The 16,139-nt window shown below is 39.1% G+C and overlaps 2 protein-coding genes across 2 annotated transcripts; both read left to right on the top strand.

The window, feature by feature from the left end:
* The first annotated feature begins 862 nt into the window (after nt 1-862).
* Nucleotides 863-3,825, top strand: LOC122760017 (cytochrome b-c1 complex subunit 8-like). Its single transcript, XM_044015081.1, has 3 exons — nt 863-923; nt 1,401-1,572; nt 3,644-3,825. Exons 2-3 carry the CDS (start codon nt 1,419-1,421, stop codon nt 3,736-3,738), a joined length of 249 nt encoding a protein of 82 aa, XP_043871016.1. The 5' UTR covers nt 863-923; nt 1,401-1,418; the 3' UTR covers nt 3,739-3,825.
* Nucleotides 3,826-4,839: 1,014 nt separating this feature from the next.
* On the top strand, nt 4,840-15,555 carry LOC122760024 (heat shock 70 kDa protein 4-like). The gene is made up of 19 exons (XM_044015088.1): nt 4,840-5,162; nt 6,653-6,710; nt 6,905-7,045; nt 8,853-8,975; nt 9,443-9,542; nt 9,681-9,814; nt 10,869-11,113; nt 11,196-11,272; nt 11,416-11,567; nt 11,751-11,857; nt 12,033-12,166; nt 12,309-12,493; nt 12,610-12,705; nt 13,372-13,527; nt 13,658-13,783; nt 13,887-13,994; nt 14,101-14,220; nt 14,399-14,560; nt 15,000-15,555. Exons 1-19 carry the CDS (start codon nt 5,056-5,058, stop codon nt 15,204-15,206), a joined length of 2,538 nt encoding a protein of 845 aa, XP_043871023.1. The 5' UTR covers nt 4,840-5,055; the 3' UTR covers nt 15,207-15,555.
* The last annotated feature ends 584 nt before the right edge of the window (nt 15,556-16,139 follow it).

Here is a 16,139-nt window from a genome sequence, read left to right on the forward strand (position 1 = left end):
TCTGATATTGACCTGCCTGCAATTATTGAAATATACTAAACCGTCCTTTAGTAGTTCCGTCTTGCATATGAAATGTGCTGAAATATGACACGTTATACGAGACAAACTGCTTCAGCGTCTGTCTCGTATACCACGTCATATTTCAGCACAATGATTTAATGATTTAATATGAGGGTTCAAAGCCGATGTGTAATTTTAGAAATAATACTGCAGATTCTTCTGTAGGGTTGGGTGAAAATATCGATTTGGTGATATATCATTGTCCTTCTTTGTGCAATACAATAATCGATATGCCAGGGCAAATGTCAATTAAGGTACTCTAAGTAAACACTCCTCAAATTAATGAGGGAAACATGGGCGTAGTTACCTGGCTGAAGAAGAGTTTACAGCAGGATAATGGTGGAGAAATCTACCTTGAGAGATGCCCCATCCACGTTCAATACATAGACTTTATGCAGCTTGTTCTCTATGTTGTGAATAAATAGAGAAACCCTGTACTTTTAATTTTTCACGGACATTTGATATTGTTTGTGTATCGCTATATGATTGTCTTGCAATATATTGATTATCACGGAATCATTTGTGTATCTTATTGGTATCGTGAACTATGTATTGTATCCCTGAGGTCCCCTCTGATTCGCACCTCTATTCCTGTGGCTGCACAGATGCTGCCTCTGCTGTCTTTTTCTGAGGAAAAAATTTGGCTTTTACATTAACTCTGATATCGACCTGCCTGTGATTATTGTAATCAATCTGTTGCTATGGATATGTAGAGCGCTTTTAGATCAAAGTCTTCACAGGTATCCTGTTTATTAAATATCCTCCCGACCGGCAGGTGGCAGTAATGTCTTCAGACAACCGACGCCTGGATTTAAAGGAAGGACACAGGGACTTGATTAGGACTGTCGAGTAGCAGCAACACGGTAAGCTTCAATGTCACAGAGTAAACGCAGCGTTATATTAGTTTACACAACGAAATTGTTTCGCCGATGTTTGCTTTACTGTTTTAGTAGTTAGTAAGGTTTTGTTCTTACTGATGTAACGACGCCGTTAACGTGGCGGTGAAGGAAACGTTTCAAATGTCTCTGTGTACTTTGGTAGCTTACATCTAACCCAGAGCTAGATGCTAACGTTGCGCTATCACCAATATCACCTTCCTGTGATATTAATTTTCTATTCGTTATTTCTGTTTAGATCCTTAATGTGTGTTCCAAGAAAGGATTCGCTTGCCATTTTAAACCGACACAACACCTTTACATGTAGTTATTATTATTATTATTATTATTAATAATTATCCTTCAAAGTGAAATACAGCCATGTTTTCCTTCATTTTGTCATCGGTTTCTGACCTGTTGTTGTCTGTGTAATAATTAAATGTGTGAATCTCGTCCTGTTTTTAGAACATCTCTCTGGTAAAGATGGGCGGCCACTTCGGAGATTTGGCCAGGCTGAGGCATGTAATCACATACAGCCTGTCTCCATTTGAGCAGAGGGCTTTCCCCAACTACTTCTCCAAGGGACTCCCCAACGTGTGGAGACGGTTCAAAGGATCGGTCTTCAAAATTGCCCCCCGTGAGTCTTTTGTTTGTAGTCTATTAACATTTTATATTTAGACTTGGTCCATACTCAAGTATTTAAGTATTGCATATTTTTTGATAACTCAAATTTCAACTTGTGATATCAGCTAGAAGTCCTTGACAAAATACCATAGCTTTATACTTCTACTGGAAATGCATACATATGCATACAGTTCAGGTTTTGAGTCTTTATTTTCCTTTTCAAGCTTAAACCTAAAATCAGTGCCTGTGACATTCTTCAATTTTAGATTTTAAACCAGATCCACATCAGATCACATTTGATGTTTCATAACAGAACTAAAAATGTGTTGCATTTGAAAATGACCATCTTCTCAAATGGCACATATGTGCTTGCAGTGCCGGCCCTGAGTAATTTGGTGCCCTAGGCAAGATTTTAGCTGGCGCCCCTTTGCATCGCAGCAGTCAATTTCACAATCAACTTTCATACAATCACACAGAAACTGCATGTGTGTATTCAAGATTTTATTTCTTTGCGTAAAACATATCACATCAAATAAAAACTAAAGAAAAGAAAAAGTGATCAAATTAAAAAGGACAGGAGCACCTGATGCTGTATCACTGGGCTGTGCAGAGGTAGACGGGACAGCAGCACCTGATGCTGTGTCACTGGGGGTGGTACTGAAATATTTTAAAAGTGCATCTGAAGAGAGAAGAGAAGTATATGTGACAACTGCATGTTACATTTAATAAAAAAACAGATGATTGGTGTGCTATACATTTGACTAATATAGACTAATAATGAAAATGTGATGAGATTCATTCAACTTTATTGTCATTGCAATGCAATTCAGTCTAACCAGAGTCCAAAAACCAGTTAAGTGCAGTGACATTAATATATATGTGTATATATAGCCTATGAATGACATGGGAAAGCTAAGGTATGAAATATTAACAATAATACACTTTAACTGCACTTTAACACTCATGTAAACTTTAACAAACATAAACTGTGACACATAAAACCAAAGGCTTACAACCACCCTATTACAAAGGGGATGGACAACTAAAAGCATTTTAACTGACATACAAGCAGGAAAGACACCTGTAAAATAACACCTGAACAGGACTAACGTTAAGTTTCCAAACGTCCCTGATTAATTTAAGGTGGAGTAACATTAACACACTCAGCTATTTATTGATTATTAAACAATGTTGCTATCGTCCGCTAGTACGCTAGCAAGCTAACACTCTGCTCCAACAACGGTAACTACGATGCATTAAACTATTAATTTCATGAACTTCATCACATTGAAATTACTGTACCTCTATCTTTTTCACGTTTTTCTTCCTCTTCTTTTCCTTCCTTGGGCGCCGGGTGGCTTTTGTCTTTTGGACATAATTCTGATACAGTGTCATTAATCTTTTTCTTCATCTCTGGGTCACGGTCTGGTCGGATTCAGGCAGCTGGCACAGCGCAACGGCTCATTGCACCCAGAAAAAAGGCTTTATTTAATAGTCTTTGCTAGTCTTTTTTTTTTTTTTCCTCTGTTTTCGGCGCCCCCTGCGGATGACAGCGCCCCTAGCATTTGCCTATACTGCCTATGCCCAGGGCCGGCTCTGTGTGCTTGAACACCTTTTTTGCATGCATCAACAACAACTAAAAACTTTATATTTTGGGACCACTCGGTATTGAGTGGGAAATACTTAAGATGCACCCTTATTGATCCCCCAAAAGAGATCATAATGGAAGCTTTGACTGCAAATGTGAGGGTGAGATGATGCTCGGGAGGATGACATTTGCCACCATTTAAAAAAATAAATAAATAAATAAATAAACAACAACATACAAATGACAAAGAAGTTATTCCAAACAAGTTTGCATTCATTTTAACTATAACACAAGTATAAACACACATTTCCCCTTGGGGTTAAAGTGCAATCAAACATGAACCATAAACCATTAAATTCGTATTTAAACAAAGTTGGTAGCTGCTTTAATAATCTCTATGTGGAAAGGTTGATTTAAGAAAAATTTACCGTTACTCAGAAATGTATTTGTATTGTTGAGATCCTGGTGCCAATTATGTGATCCTCCCTTTTTGCAGCAATGATCGCCGCATACCTGACATACACCTGGGCCAACCATGACCATGAACTGAGCAAGAGGAAGAATCCTGCAGACTATGAGAACGATGCATAAACTTCTGCCACCACTGAAAGCGGCCCCCTGTTCTTCATTCAAAATCTGTATGTGTTACCAATAAAGATGAAAAATATTTACGTGAAATGTGTTTTGACTGGTTACTTTCAGTTGTCTCCTCCTGCTATTTGTTCAATATAGATGTCAAATAAGTGATTCATTTTGAGTTATAATACAACTTAACACTTAAGTTTTTTTTTTTGCATAATTTATCGTGCAAAATAAGACTGGAAGAAATATTGTTGGGTTTTTGGGATGTGTGTTGAATAAACAAAAAACAAGACGTCATTTTAAGATTTGGGAAAATGTGATGGCTACCCATTAGTCACCCGAATTCTGATATTTTTTTAACTGGTCTAAATGAATAGATGTATATAACGATGTGTTGCTTAATTTGATATTGGTGATAAAGCTCTGAAACACTGATGTAATATATTAACGTGTTTGTACTTCACTGCTGTAGTTGTAGTGATGGTGGGTGGGTGTTCAATTTTGAAACAGATCATTACACAGTACAATACCATTGTATAAGTACCTGATAGCCTTTATTTTTTATGGAAAATGTAAGTAGAAATTAAACATCCATCAACCCTCCTCCCTACACTTTCATAATATTAAGTTGTGATAAGTTTATCACTGATATCGCTTGAAAATGTCCAGTTTGTTCAAAATGTAATTGTAAAATAAATGTTATTTTATACACAAATTTACTTATGGCTGTTTATATAGTGAATTAGGTCGCACTGGTTTGTCATCTTTAAGAAGTGGGTCCCTGTATGAAATGATTGGAGAAAGACTGGTTTACATGGTTTGTAGTCTTACACGAAGTTGTAATTTATAACTTCAATTATTTATACTTTTAATTTTATTATACTCAGTTTACTGTAAATCTTGACAGCTTTTAGTTCAACTAAAATCTGTATAGAATTGTAATAATTCCACTGCACTTGGAAGTCGGAACTCCCTACCTCATGCATATTTCATATTTCTTGCATATATCTGGGAAATGCGGTAGTACATGGGCGAGATACGCCACTGTAGTGACCACTTTTGGCCTGTAGGCGGCGCATGATCTGCGGGTACAGCGTCTTTGCAGTAGTACACTATTGGTCAGAAAATTCCTGAACGCTCACGCGCATCAGCCGGTGCACCTACCTTCTTACCGCATGCTGCCGCTCAGTTACATGGAAGAAGAGCAAGGGTGGATCATCATCATCCACTGACCGAAGCCCACTGTAGCCGCTGTTTTATTTCCACACTGAGCCAAGTTCCTCTCTGTAATCGCCGTACTCCACGCTGTTCTGTTAGCCGCTAAAGATGTCAGTCGTCGGGTTTGACGTTGGATTCATGAATTGCTATGTAGCCGTAGCCAGAGCCGGTGGGATTGAAACAGTCGCTAACGAATACAGCGACCGATGCACACCGTAAGTAGTGAGTGTACTGCTGCGAGTGTCAGCGGTGAGTTGGTGTGTTTTTATCTGGGTTCTGTCATCTGCCTTGACAGACTGACAGGATTGACTTGTGTAGCATCTCATGTGAAGTGAAGCTAACGTGGCTAGTTAGCAAGCTAACGGTTTCTCAACAGGAAGCGGTATGCTAAAGCTAACTGTAGCCGAAATGAAACCATTGTGAGCCTGAAAGAACTCCTGGGTCCGGTTTTTGGGCTTGGGTGTTTCTTCTGGTGATTTCGCACAGTAACGTCGTCGAGTTTACTTCCAGACTTTAATAAGAGGTCTATCTGTCAGGTGATGGAAATGCCGCTGCTGCTGCAGGCGTGAATAAGCGCATTGATGAGAGGAGGCCGGAACCAGACTGTCAGCACCGTCCGCCACACAGCAGTCCATTGTACTTTAATTTTACTGAGCCACTGTCCTCTGAGGGGAACAGAAAGATGAACATTAGACACTAGAGACAAGAAACAGTCTTTTAAGGAAGGAAGTATGGAGCAACAGTGTCTCCACAAGTCTGGATGATCGAGCTAAACGTCCCGATACATGATCATTTTACCATTTTACAATCGGCGTCAGCTTGTAGTTACATATTTATGTTACATTACCTAGTTTTATTCCTGGGAATTTGATAAATATTCTCAAATGCACTTTAATTAAATATTAAATTAAATTCAATTCAATTCAATTAATTAAAATTAGTCATAGTGTTGTGTTATGTGTACTATTAATTATTGAACAATTTTATTTTATCAAAAGATGACATAACGATCATTAAATTATTATTTTTTTCTGAAAGGTATTTAATTCAATTTTATTTGTATAGTGCCAAATCACAACATACATTATATCAAGGCACTGTAGACCTTTACAGTATTATAGAGAGAAGATAAACCATGACAATTCACACAATGATGGAGCACGAGGCATTGGTGGAGAGAAAAAAAAATTCAACAGGAAAAGATCTGAGAGAACCAGAATTGAAAATGTGCGGCAACTGCCTCAACTGGTTGGGGTGAAAGGAGAAAGGGAACGAAGGAGGTGAGGTCGAGACAGAAGAGACCAGGAGGAGGACGTTATGGGTTCAGACTAGACAGTTCTGAATCAATTATGTTTATAGTCATTTATACAAGCAGTAGCAGAGCTTGTTGAAAAAAATTATACGGATATCAATTTTAATCATAGTATTAAAATAATAATAATAATAATGACAATTCTACTGCTAATGATGATGATAATAATAAGAGCCTTGAAACTGGATCTTGCAAGATGAGGAAAGAAAGGAAAGACACAAACTAGGGAGAGAAAGGTTAATAACATGTAATATAGTCATATTCAGATTTATTTACAGTGCTTTTTTGATTTAAGCTTTGCTGTGTTCATCACTTGATCATTATGTGTCATCTTGTTGCATTCACGTTTATATGAAAAGCTACCCAAGTAATGACTGTTTGTGTTTTTTTTAGAGCATTTGTTTCTTACGGGCCTCGGAATCGCTCGATTGGAGCAGCTGCAAAAAGCCAGGTAATGTTTTCATTCATCATTTTGGAACGTTGTAAAAATAATGTCTTGAATGACCATGAACAGGGACCAGTGGTTAAATAGAGCATTAGTTATGAACATGATCTGTAGTAGGCATGCTTATAGTACACATTTTGTTCAACACCACACATGTATGTACTAATATTTTTTTAATGGAGTTTTTCTGTCTGTAACAGATCGTCACAAACTGCAAGAACACAGTCCAAGGGTTCAAGAGGTTTCATGGCAGGGCATTTTCAGATCCGTATGTGCAGCGTGTCAAAAACAGCTTGGTGTATGATATTGTGCAAATGCCCACAGGGACAGCTGGCATCAAGGTAAGAGAAGAATAAACTAGATTCACAGTTAAATTGACGTGTTAGAATTTCATTACTCTCCCGGCACCAATAGGGGCACCAATAAACTGTACTTGATTGATATTACATTTCCACTGCTCTCATTCTGGGGGATTTGTAGTGATTCCCACTTAACATAACACAATAAGCTGTATTACTGTATAGTCAGATTACTGGAATATCAAAGTCATCATTGCGCAGGATTCTGAGATGCAAGTGTTTATCATTTAAAGCAACATATTTTTTTATTTTTTTTTACAGTGGCAATGTTTTGCTGTTCCAGTCTACTGTAACATTGAAATATGGAGATGGATAATTGATAACAGAAAACAAATTCAATATTCATTCAGAATAACATGATGAGACTTCAGGATAGTAATTGTAGATCTTTTTGTGATATGGACCCAAAACCAGAAGTTACATAGTGCCAATGCTGGCAATGCAGACCTGCTGAGTCTTTGATTAGAGGACCGTCATGAAAACACAAATATAATTCTCTTTCAGAAATGCATAGAAATGCACCATCTCAATTCCTGAACTTATTTTCCTTCCTTTTTTTTTCTTGGGTCAGTCTTTTATTATGTCTCAGATGCTGTTTTATTTTGTTCTCAACCACAGTTTTTATATCTGGAAATAATGAAAGCCTTTGACCGAACAGTTTTTTTTATTGCACCTTAAGCAGAACATTGTGTATCTGAACATTCTGAAGCTCTTAAATGTCTCTGTCATCACAAGGAGGTGTAAGGCATAAGATTATTTTAAGGCTGACTGAAAGAATATAGTACATGAAATTAGGAGTTATAGAACAGTTTCAAAGAAGCAGACATGGAGCATAGATGAAGTTCAGATCTGCCTTTGTCCAGAAACATTTCTACAAATACGAACATCTTTGGTCTGTGTGCATGCATGTTTACAACCTTGTGTGTGTTGGAGAAGCACTAAATGTGGTTGTTTTGACAATCTGGCTCTTGGGTCATATTGTCCCCAAGTTTTCCTACCTTTTGTCCTCAAATAGGATACTAGGGATGCACAATATTGGACGTTTTGCCGATATATCGGGGGTACTTGGGCTGATAACCGATTTATACACACACACGCACATTTTTCCCTTGTGCCCAACTGCAGAGATCATTTAGTCTCTTCTCTAGTTCCTTCCTTCCTACTCACGTTGCAGCAGATGGAAAGTTATCTAATTTTTCAGGAATAAGGTTAAATGAATGGGCAAATGTATCCATTGTGTGAAATCAGCTTTTTATCAGTTAGCCACCTGTCATGCTGAAGAGTGATTTTGAGCTAACATATGGTGGTTTAAATGGAACTCGTGTGTTCATGGTTGTGATGTAGTAAGCCATGTACATGGTGTTTTTAGTTGTAATGGATGCTTGGACGCTAATATTAGCACTATTCTTGATAAATTATAGATGGATAGATAGATACTGTGTTTTACACTGTAGCACGCTGGCAGGCATGTAACGTAAAGCAGAAAATACAAAGTCACCATGATGGAAGGAAAAAATCAGACCATTGGCAAAATGAACAATTTCCTTAGTTGTAATGTTAAACTACAAAGAAAGTTACCAAATATTTGCTTTTTATTCACTAAATAAAACTTATATATAGCCTCCACCATCTCTGAAATCTCCACAATTGGTGCTTTCATGAATTTATGAGCTTCTTGTTTGTGAATACCTCAAGATGGTGGCTTTTATATTGAACTCCACTACTGTGACCACAGTTATCATTGGCAGCTTAACATTTGCTTTAAACATCTTCTTTTCTGTCACTGAAGGTGATGTACATGGAGGAGGAGAAGGTGTTCAGCATTGAACAGGTCACTGCTATGCTGCTGACCAAGCTGAAGGAGACGGCAGAGAGTGCATTGAAGAAGCCTGTGGCCGACTGTGTTGTGTCTGTAAGTATCAACATGCTGCTGCTACAGTTCTGACTCTGGCCTTTGTAACCAAGGTGCTTGTGAGGTTGTGCTTCTGTGACATCTGTCATTACTGAGCAACCAAACATTGGAGCTGCTGAGATGATTGAAGTTGCTGCAGCCTCACCAAATAAATGAACATGTTAAAAAAGACAATAGATAACCAGTGTTGCTTTTCCATCACCCCAGCTTTACTGTTGGATATGTATGGGAACAAAAAAGACTGGGCTAATTCAGGAGTGTTGTCTGGGTGGAGCAGACACATGACCTACTTAATGAAAGTATGAAAAGATGCACTGAAAACAATTTCAGCAGTCCAAAAAGATGACATACTTGCATATCAGTGCAATGCATGCAGATACACCCACAACAACAGAGTGTATGTGTGCCACAATCTAATTTACTTAAACTGATTACATGAAAGCTGCTGTCTCTCTCTTATAAAACAGGTTCCCTGCTACTACACTGACGCCGAGAGAAGATCAGTAGTCGATGCTGCTCAGATCGCTGGACTCAACTGCCTGAGGCTCATGAATGAAACAACTGCAGGTCTGTACTAGGGTTTCTTGGGTTGGGCTTGGGCATGGATGGTCATGTTAGAAATTGCTGCACTGACTGTGGCTGTCTTTCTGTACTGTCATTCCAGCACTTTGAATGTTGACTAATATTTTAACTGTCTCCCTACAGTTGCATTAGCATATGGAATCTATAAACAGGATCTGCCTGCTCCTGAGGAGAAGGCCAGAAATGTGGTGTTTGTGGATGTGGGCCATTCTGGATTCCAGACATCAGTGTGTGCATTTAACAAGGGCAAACTCAAGGTGTGTGCATTCAATTATTGTTTATTCCTTTACAACTGTGTTGAATATGATTTTCATATTTCACAACATATATGACAACAGAAAGGGAAGAATTAGGAAATCACCTGCGATATCATAGTTTCCCTTTCTTATTCTAGAATTTTTTTTTTTACTTTGTTCAGCATCTTGCGAGCACTACTGAAACTCTAAACCCTGTCACATGTCCAGATGTCACTGTCCCAGTCTAGATGCTGGTAACATTAGATAAGGCCAGGTTTACACTGAGTGAGTGTCCAGCATGTCTGCATCACGGAATTTTTGTTTTTTGTTTAGGCAGATGTGTTAATTTATTAGAGCGCCTACACTGCCCATGTGAGACCCGTGTCTCACAAATGTGAGTGCACCACCTTGTCCTTTTTTTGGAAATAGAACTCAGTTTTGCACGCAGGGCCGCTCGTTTCACAGCAAAATAGATGGTAAAAGGGATCTTTAGCCGTGGCATATGTCATGAAACAAATCCTGGTGCCATTTCAGTATAAAAGCACTTTTTACTTTTACAGTTTCCTTTTTCCTTTTCTATGAATTTCTTTTCTACAAAGCTTTATTGTAAAATATATGCAGGACTAACACATGTCCGACTGGAAAAGCCCTGTTTCCACCAAGCAGAACAGATGGATTCAGTGCAATATGTCATGCAGTTTTTGCGTTTTCATTGGCAAATGTTGAGAAAGGTACCAAAGTAATCGTACCTTCCATACATCCCAGTTTTTGGCACCCTTTAATTGGGGTACCAAGCACAGTGGTATGGCTCCTATAGGGTGGCAAAGACATTGGGATGCTGGATGCCCTCCATTGCTGATCTCTGTTTACTGTGTTGTGTTGTTCTTATGTGTACTTTATTGCTAAGCTACACAGATGTCACACCATTTATGTGGGTCACGTAGCTGTTTGATTAGTTATTAGGAATAATAATAACATAATGGCAGCAATCACCTGTAACTTCACTATGTATCTATGTAAGACAGGACTTTTTGTAACCTTACCTCTTTGTTGGCTTCTTCTTTGTGTCTCTCAGGTCCTCGCTACAGCCTGTGACCCAGAGTTGGGAGGAAAGGACTTTGATGAAGCACTGGTCAAGCATTTCTGTGAGGAGTTTGGTAAAAAGTACAAGCTCGATGTCAAGTCAAAGCCCAGGGCTTTGGTCAGGCTGTACCAGGAGTGTGAAAAACTGAAAAAACTGATGAGCGCCAACTCCTCAGACCTACCGCTTAACATTGAGTGCTTCATGAATGACATTGACGTCTCTGGACGTATGAACAGGTAGGCCAACGTGAAGCTTCTTTCAACATTTCCTATCGGTTGTCATTTTCTTACTTTGACAGTTACTTTTCTCTTAAACAAGGGGTCACTTTGAAGAAATGTGTGCTGATGTTTTGGCCCGAGTCGAGCCTCCTCTGCAGAGTCTGCTGGAATATGCCAGTGAGTATTATTTTCCAAGCTGTACTTCACATCACTTTTTTTTACCTGACATCTCTGCTCCCGTTTCCCTGTTTGAAGAATTCAGTGTCCTCTTGTTCACCATTTCATGTTCCCTAAAAAAAAAAATACATTTGTTCCATCAGAGCTAAAAAAGGAAGACATCTATGCAGTTGAGATAGTGGGTGGTGCTTCCAGGATCCCCGCTGTCAAAGAGAGAATCAGCAAATTCTTCGGGAAGGAATTGAGCACTACACTGAATGCTGACGAGGCCGTGGCCAGAGGATGTGCCCTGCAGGTATCTTTAGCTTTTGTTTTGCAGCTACTCCCCAACCCTCCATTTTACACACACAAGAGTTTTTGCTTAACAGCACAGGGCCAACCTTTGGCTTCAATAAACATCTATGTATGATACGTGTCTATTCTTTTCTTTACTCTTTTTTTTACTGCATTTACTGAAATAGTTGTTTTGTGTCCACAGTGTGCAATCCTGTCACCTGCCTTCAAAGTACGCGAGTTCTCCATCACTGACATCGTTCCCTATCCCATTTTCTTGAAGTGGCATTCTGCTGCTGAGGAAGGCCTGAGGTAAACAACTTTGTTGGATCTTTTTTTCTTTCCACAACAACAAACATTGCAGCTCAGTTTGGAATTCAAAAACTGTAATGTAACTATTTAGTGACTACTAATTAGTGTTACTGTAAGTTTTACAGCATGTTTTACATGTTCAGTATAACAATTCTGATGATTTAAATTGTTGCAGTGATTGTGAGGTATTTCCCAAGAACCACGCAGCACCTTTCTCCAAAGTGTTGACCTTCTACCGAAAAGAGCCTTTCTCTTTGGAGGCTTACTACAACTGTCCTAAAGAGCTGCCCTACCCTGATCCCACTATTGGTATGTACCTCATTCCTTCTAAGTGATTGTTGATTATTACAGAACATATGTACTCCTATAGTCTTAAGTGATGAAATATCAGTGTAACATGTTTATATCTCTTTGTTTTGGGTCATAACCATTGTTTTCTTCTTCTTTACAGGTCAGTTTCTGATCCAGAAAGTGGTGCCACAAGCATCTGGTGAAAGCTCCAAGGTAAAGGTTAAGGTGCGGGTGAATATCCATGGTATCTTTAGTGTGTCCAGCGCTTCTCTGGTTGAGGTGCAGAAGTCTGAAGAGACAGAGGAACCAATGGAAACAGAACAGACCAGTGACAAAGAGGGAGAGGTACGACATCCACAGTAGTTTTTGTCCACCAGAAGTTGTCCTATTGCACAGAAGATTAACTTCTAGTTGTAGTTGTTTGCAGACAGAAAAACAGCGTCTGTGTGTTTGTCCTGCAGAACAAGATGCAAACTGATCAGGAAGAGCCGCAGGCACAGGGAGATGGTCCCAAGGAGACAGAGGAGAAGACACCACCTGAGAATGAAGAGATGGAGGTATGGATTTGTTTAAACATAAATCATATTTTCTATAAAGTTAATTTATTATTTAGTTCTCTCTGTGTCTTCAAGCTTCCTCACACAGTCTAAAAACATGCACAGGTTAAATGGACACTCTAAATTGACCATAGGTGTGAGAGTGAATGGTTGTTATTCTCTGTATGTTGGTCCTGTGATGGACTGGTGACGTGTCCAGGGAATACACTGCCTTTCACCCTATGTCAGCTAGGCAGACAGTGGTCTAAATAATGCCCTTAATAATTGAGCTGAACATTTTAGTTTTAATGAAGTTTCTACATTTAAATGTATGGTACCCTAAAGAAGCTGACAATTTGTGTTTTTGAAGACCAATCAATTCATTTTATGGGGTAAAATGTGTGGAAAACATTGAATATTTGCGAAATTATGAACTAATACAAGCTACAATGTCCTCAATTGAGCTGAATGTTTTGAAGTTTGTAGAACTAGTTAATGGACAAATATGGTGGAATAAGAAGTAGGGGGAAAAAATGGCCACTGCAGAACAAAATATATATGTTTTATAAAGATGGGTTTAATCCAACACTCATGCACTGGATGACATTAAATTATAGATGTTCTAAGGATGGTTTGGATGTGAGATGTTAAAGATTTCAGTGCCTTTGCTATCACCTTTTTTTTTAGACTACCACTGAGGAGGGTAAAGGAGAGAAGAAAACTGACCAGCCCCCACAAGCCAAAAAGCCCAAAGTCAAAACAAAAGTGCTGGAGCTTCCGATTGAAAACAGTCCACAGTGGCAGCTTGCAGATGACATGCTCAATCTGTTTGTTGAAAATGAGGTAACTAAACATTTTCGCCATCACAACATCACACACACACACACCTTGCTAAATCCACCCGTTCATCTGTAACTTCTTAATCTACTCTGAGGACTTTGTCGGTTACAGTTCTTGTCTGGCTTCTCTTCAGGGTAAAATGATCATGCAGGACAAGCTGGAGAAGGAGAGGAACGACTCCAAGAATTACGTAGAAGAGTATGTGTACGACATGAGGGACAAACTGCATGGGCTGCTGGAGAAGTTTGTCAGTGAGTCGGTAAGTGAACGTTCATGGCGAAGACAAAATTGTGATCAAGGTTCTCTTAATAACCACTGTATAATATGACGTGTTACATAATTCTTTTTAAATCAATTTTTAGGATCGAGATGCTTTGTCATTAAAGCTGGAGGACACTGAAAACTGGTTGTATGAAGATGGGGAGGATCAACCAAAACAGGTGTACATTGACAAACTGGCAGAGTTGAAGGTATTTGTCGCTTTAGTTGGTTTTCTTTTTTTTTTCTTCTTCTTCATCCATTACCTGGTCACCATTTTGATATTTTCAAGTGACGTTTGCATTGTGTGATGTACAGAAACTTGGTCAGCCCGTCCAGGAGAGGTACATGGAGGCAGAAGAGAGACCAAAAGCTTTTGAAGAGCTGGGGAAACAAATCCAGCAGTACATGAAATTTGTTGAAGCAGGCAAAATGAAGGTAAAGCTCAAGGTTTATATTGTGTAGATTGGTAATTCTTTGAAATGGCACTGGCATACTAGTTTTCCAGGTGATCCCTGTATGCTGCACAGCTCATGACATTGGACACGTCATTTAATAATGGTATTGTTGTGATGTCTGCGGAAATTAGCGACACATGTTCTCTATTCATTTCCAGGAGGAGCAGTATGACCACATAGATGAGGCAGATGTCACCAAGGTGGACAAACTGGCCAGTGATGCAATGATCTGGATGAACAGCGCCATGAACCAGCAAAGCAAACAGAGCTTGACAGCGGATCCCACTGTCAAGGTCAAAGACATTAAAGCGAAAACAAAGGTGAGGGTCAATGTTTGACATGATCATAAATATTTAAAATGGGAACGTCCATATTCCATTATGTAAATGAAATATTAAATTTTTCATAACAGATTTGACCAGTAAATACAATTTTTTGTTAAAATTGTAATTCTGTTTGTTGATTTTATTATTTTCTTCCTCTTATTTGTTCACACTGTGCTAGGGTGATGTGGCTAAATAATTCTGGGTATACCTGTTCATTTTAGTGTGAAAGGTGCTAAATGGAGGACTCCTCCGCTCACCTCTCTACTCTCTTTACTCTTGCAGCATTTCATGCTGTTGTTGCACCTTCATGTACATGTTAAAGAAATGCCAGCTTTATTGTTGCATGTTTTAAAGCTGTGTGAATATTAAGATCTCCAACATGACAGTTTCTTTTCATACATTTTTATGTTGCGCGTGTTCTCTTATTTCCCAGGAGCTGTTCTCTGCTTGCAACCCCATTGTGACCAAGCCTAAACCCAAGGTGGAGCTTCCCAAGGAGGAGACGCCCGCAGAGCAGAACGGGCCCGTCAATGGACAGGAGAAGCCCCAGGAGGAAAGTGCAGAAAAGGGAACGGCTGAGAACACGGGCAACCCCACGGCAGAAACGGCAGAAAACAAGCCTGACATGGACCTTGATTAAAGCAGCCTCACGCCTCCCTGAAAGCAAAGCTGAACGGGAGCTCGCTGCTTCAGATTCAGATGCAGCCTGGGTTTATATCAGAGCAGAGGGCGTGTTTTCAGTGAACTGCACTCTACAGTCAAAACGTAGGCACGGTGATTAGCACACAGAGCTCAGCTGCTGATGGTATCTCTGTCCGGTGACATAGCATGCCCTCTCCCTTTCTGGATGACATAAATCTAAAGCCAGCCGCAATAAGCCTGTTTGAAAATGAGCGCTGTACACATGATGGTATTTATTTCTGTTGTGTGCTCTGTACGTGTTCTGGTCTGTGTCACAATATGGTTTTAAATAAAGGTATTGAAAACTATTTGTTCTGCGTTTATTAGTATGGTCAAACATTAAGTCATGTTTTCATGTATTAAGTTTTACTAATGTACAACCAGGGAGGTTACAGTAGTTATTGAAGGCACAGCTATAGTCCACTATTAAACAGATTTCTTGTGTGTGCGTGTGCGTGCGTGCGTGCGTGCGCATGACTCACCTGAGGGTCCTCACCTAGTCTCTGCACTTATTATATTATTGTATAACCCAATTACAATGAATGCTTTTAATTGTTGATATTTCACACACATTTACTAATCGTAGTTAATGCAATACTTTATTTCAGCTCATAATGCCTTATGTAGAAAGGTGTAATATGTAAACATGGCAGTCTCTGTAAAGCAAGGCCTTTACCGAAGTACATATAAAAGGCTTATTCTTAACCAAACACTTTTTTAGGGGTATTTTCTTAAATTTTCTACCAATAAACCCTCCTAAATGTCACACACTGGACATGTAAATCAAAACAACTGTTATTTTTGTGCGGCAAATGCATATTAGTTATTGCAACATTATGCACATAAAGAAATAGACTATAAAGGTGTAAGATGAAGCTCAAGCTAAAATATC

Source organism: Solea senegalensis, unplaced genomic scaffold (assembly GCF_019176455.1).
Source record: "Solea senegalensis isolate Sse05_10M unplaced genomic scaffold, IFAPA_SoseM_1 scf7180000012844, whole genome shotgun sequence".
Taxonomy (NCBI): domain Eukaryota; kingdom Metazoa; phylum Chordata; class Actinopteri; order Pleuronectiformes; family Soleidae; genus Solea; species Solea senegalensis.